The 4,620-nt window shown below is 39.7% G+C and overlaps 1 protein-coding gene across 1 annotated transcript; it reads left to right on the plus strand.

Moving 5' to 3' along the window:
- Window positions 1–750: 750 nt before the first annotated feature.
- Window positions 751–1,460, plus strand: LOC131329903 (transcription factor PAR1-like). The gene has a single exon (XM_058363321.1). It carries the CDS (start codon window positions 764–766, stop codon window positions 1,247–1,249), a length of 486 nt encoding a protein of 161 aa, XP_058219304.1. The 5' UTR covers window positions 751–763; the 3' UTR covers window positions 1,250–1,460.
- Window positions 1,461–4,620: the final 3,160 nt, after the last annotated feature.

Genomic DNA, 4,620 nt, shown 5'->3' on the forward strand with positions numbered 1-4,620 from the left:
TGAGTTAAATCGAGTGCATCTAGAACCCAATTTTAATAGTAGTAAAGTTTTTGTTTCTTAACCGTAAGAGGCTTTTTGAAACATCTGAACCGTTAAAATCACTTTGACGAATAAAACTTATACAAACTGTTTTCTGTAGTTCGAACTCAAAATGTAGAGAAATTATCTAGGAGTATTATATTTTAGATCTTAAAAAACTTTTTAGTTGTTCACCTTAGCTTTCCGCGTTTTTTTTTTATTTTGGGTTTTTCGATTATCTTGTCGAGATGAATAAATAATAATTCTTAAAAATTTGACGCAAAACTAATAAACGCAAATTTTAAGGACGAGGGCTTATCTAGTTAACAAACGGGTTGTAAGTCATAGGCATACGAAAAATTATTTAAGCTCCCACACAGAGTACAAATGTGTTGGATCATAGAGACTAGGAATGCTTCAAGATAAGGGCAATTAGGTTAAGTTCGGCTAAGATTTTTGGATTTTTTATTTTTGTTTTTTTTATTTGAATTTTTTTTGCATTAATTGATTTTGTGCCTAACTTTTTGCAGAATAATATTGATTCATTTCGTCGAAACGAATCATAAAAGTAAAAAAATATAACTCACATGGTCTTTGAACGTTCGTCAAAACCTCACGCATTCTACATAGGCGCGTGGTGTTTGTCACCTCTACACTAATCCACAGCCAGAGGGGCTATGGGCCCCTAGCCTCGTTGGCATGATCCCAACAATAATTTACCCACCTTCTCATCCCATGTAGTAACATGTACAACCTTAATTCACACAACCTCATTACTCACAACACAAGCCGCCTCTCTCTCTCTCTCTCTCTCTCCATGGAGAAGGCTGCTGAAGACCCAACGTCTCTAACCACATTCCAAAGCAGAGAGGGGATGACCCAGAAGAAACTTGACCTGGGTAACGCATGTAATGAATCTTTAACCAGTCTCCGCCGTGCAAGGCGGCCGGAGACTCACCGGAGATCAACGCGAAGGAAGAGGAAAGAAGCGAAGGTTTCGAAGGAAGTGATCTGCAGCGACGGCAGTGAAGATGATGAGAAGGCAGAGGTGGAAAGAAAGATCATGGCGCTGCAGAGGATTGTACCGGGAGGTGAGTCACTTGGGATTGAGAATCTGTTTGAAGAGACTGCAGGGTACATAAAGGCATTGCAGGCTCAAGTGAGGGCCATGAGGGTTATTGCTAGTTTCTTTGAGGGGTTAGAATGTGAGAAGAGAAAGCTTGGGGGTTAAATTAATCTTTGAACTGGAAAAAGTCATTGGTACGTACATACGTTTCGTAGACAGTTTTTTTTTGTTCTTTTGTTCTTTTGTTGGGGGTTATGGTTGTCGTTTTAAGTTTTTTTTTTCCTTCCCTTTATTTTTTGAAATTTTGTTATTTATAGAAATGTTCAATTTGGATATATTTGCATGAATAGGAGGCACAGAGGCTAATTAGTAGTAATTTTTAGAGTAGTGAGCAAATATTTTTTAGTAGTTAGTATTTTGTTATCAATCCCTCTTTCGAGTAGCAGTACTAGGAGGGTATGTATTTACCTTCCGAAGATCTTTTAATGTATTTCTTTTTCTATTGTACTGATTTCGTATTTTGATCACTATGATCTCTGAAATTTTCTTGGCCCAAAAAAAAATAATAATTTCAATCTCTTTCCCTAGATAGGTGTTTTTTCCGTCCGGAAATCCAAATAGTCCAGTACTTTTGAAGCCAGGCAGTGTGCGCCAAATTGGTCCGATTCGAAACTCAAAAAATGGTAGCCGTTCATTTTGAAGCCATAGACGTTGATTGCTCATGAGTCCATGACAATAGTTATACTCGACTATTGTAACAACTTAATGTTGATATTTATAGTATAATGGGAAAACGGATAAGTTATTTTTGGAGTTTATTGTTTTGCAAAGATTTATTAAAAATCCCTAAGACATGAATCACGCCAAAAGCCAAAAATCATAGTCATCGGACATCAACTAATACATGGTCGGAACACATTTTCCTCAAGATAGGTGTGTTATGAGAAAAATGAGTTTCAAGCATGTATTAAGCACTTATGTCTAATCAGACATAGTTTTTGGCGTGGTGATATTCTGTTGGGAAAAATTCGGCAAAAGGCAAAAAATCCAGAGAACAATTTCATTGATAACAATTACATGATCGAAACAAATTACAAATACATAACAGTAGATAAATTGTAAGAGCGAGATACAAACAGAATTTTCAAAACCAAACCGAGTCCTGTGTGGTACCACAGTCTCCTTAAGAAAGATTCGCCGCCTACCGTCGGTGTTGTAGGTTCGTGTTCGGCGTCTTCCTCCCAGGGTTGGCTCGGCTAAACCGCAAGCCGTCGGAACACCGCCGTCGACCGCCTTGGCGAACTGACTACCGTCTGCCTTTCTCTCTCAAAAACGAAATTCAGAATATGCAAGGATTGTGGAATTGCTTGTGTCCTGATCAAAACGGGATGCCTCAATTTATAGAGAGATGAGGGCTGAATAACTCCACACATTGAATTCTGCACAATGAATTCAGAATTTGAATTCTGCCATCAAGGAGGGAGGTTACGGGATTGATTACACCATCATGGCCAGGGGTTACGAAATCCCACAATTCAATACGTCTATTGATTGTGGGGTGTCCAGATACGACGAACCCGGGACTGGTTGCCTCGGTAGACCCTCCAAAATCCCGGTTTCATTCACCTGAAATTTCGTAAATTTCCAACATATTCTTGACAGGCTTAATGACACTAATCATCAGGTGAGTCCCAGAGAGGCATCACAAAAGGGACCAATAGGACAAGTCCATTTTATTGGGTCAAAATCCATAGTTTTAACTTCAAGTCCCGTTCCGCTAAGATTCTTATTTTTTATGTATTTATTATCTGTTTTACGAGATATGTTATTTTCTCACAATACATTTCATTAAATTTAAACAATATGTATATACTTATTTGAAAATAAGTACTCGGCCCAGCAAAAGTTACTTGTTTTTCGAGCCCCTTGTTTTAGTATAGGATAGTATATGGCTACTGATTTTGTCACTCCCTTTTTTGTTAACGCCACTCTCCTGCAAGTATATTTTTTCCTAGTATATATGACACAAAATTATACGAGAAGGTTGAAATAGAAGTCATGAAGGTCTATGTGTACGCTCCGAGTAAAATTACCGAAACCGAAGAGAATCCAATCCGTTTCTTCGCTAGGAGAGATGTTACAGCAATTTGGCTTTATCTTATGAATGCTTCTTGTTAATCTCAGTGGAAGATAAATTAGTTATGAGATTGAGATGGGCAATTTCATGCCCCAACAAGAGAGTATCTTCAATTTGAGATTTTCCCCATATCTACCGCAAATAATAAACTGGGGGAAATGACTTCAGTATCTCCACTCCTGTAGGGAGGTATTCCCGAACAAGCACAATAAGAGCCCGAATAAGTGGTACGTGGGGCCACGGGATAAAACAGATAAGATAAACCGTTGTGGAAGGCGGTGATCGGCGACATGGACCAGTGACATGTGAAGTCATTAGTCCAGGCAGTCCGTTCGGTAGATAACGGACAAAAGACATGAGAAGTCATTAGTCCAAATAATAGATAGGGACTAGTGCCATATGAAGTCACTGGTCCACGTGGCCTGTTCGGCAATGAGGTTGCTGAACAGGAAAAGAACTCTTGAGAAAGTAGCCTTGAGTGCTAAAGCGGAAGGAACACTCTAGAAGGTTCCAGAACAATGGTTTCCTGTAAGGAATCAGATCCCAAGAATGTAGAATCTAGAAAAGATACCCAACAGGAATGTGATGTTCGGCTAGCCATGGAAAAGAGTCCTAAAAGGACTAAGGTAATGAATTGATAAGGGAACGAGAATCCAAGATATTATAGGTTTCTTATACGGGGTAGGAAACCTAGGGCAACACGGAGACTTGGACAACAAGCATCTATGAATCTATAAATATGAGGTAAACATGGAGGTAAAGGGTACGCAATACGTTGCATTATTACTTTTCTACAGATAATTAGAGTTTCTCTAGTACGTGATACTAACTTAGGTATCGGAGGGCATTTGTCACGAGAGGCAAAGGTGTACTCACCCCTTGTCTGTTTTGCAGATTAGGGTTCCGACGACGAACTAGGGTTCCGCTCAAGAAACACGAGTAGCCGTTACGATCTTGAGCCGTTCTAAGCACTATTCATTTGTGTCCACCTACAATTGACGCCGTCTGTGGGAAACGAAAGAGTTCTCTTTGAAAAACGACCATGGTGGAAGGAGATCCAAAGACACCGCTCAACCCAAAGAACCTACTAGGTGGGGGAGGAGATAAATCCCCACCAAGCGCTCCAAGAAAGCCCGATGGCGGACATGGGAAGAAAACAACTAGCAAGGGCAACCCCCTGACCGTCCTGGATGGTTCCAAGAATAGGGAGGGCAGGACGGCCACAGAGTCCACACGAAGAAGTAAATCTGTAGAGACCTGTAAATTTCTTTGTTAAATTTTTATGTTTTATAAAGGGATAAGTGATGGTTTAATGTGAAAATAATGGTTGTGTGAAAATAATGGTTGTGGGTTCATGTGCAAGGATTTGGGAGATGTGGGTGTTAGTGCAATTTGGTGT

This window comes from Rhododendron vialii, chromosome 6a (assembly GCF_030253575.1).
Source record: "Rhododendron vialii isolate Sample 1 chromosome 6a, ASM3025357v1".
NCBI classification, from domain to species: Eukaryota; Viridiplantae; Streptophyta; class Magnoliopsida; order Ericales; family Ericaceae; genus Rhododendron; species Rhododendron vialii.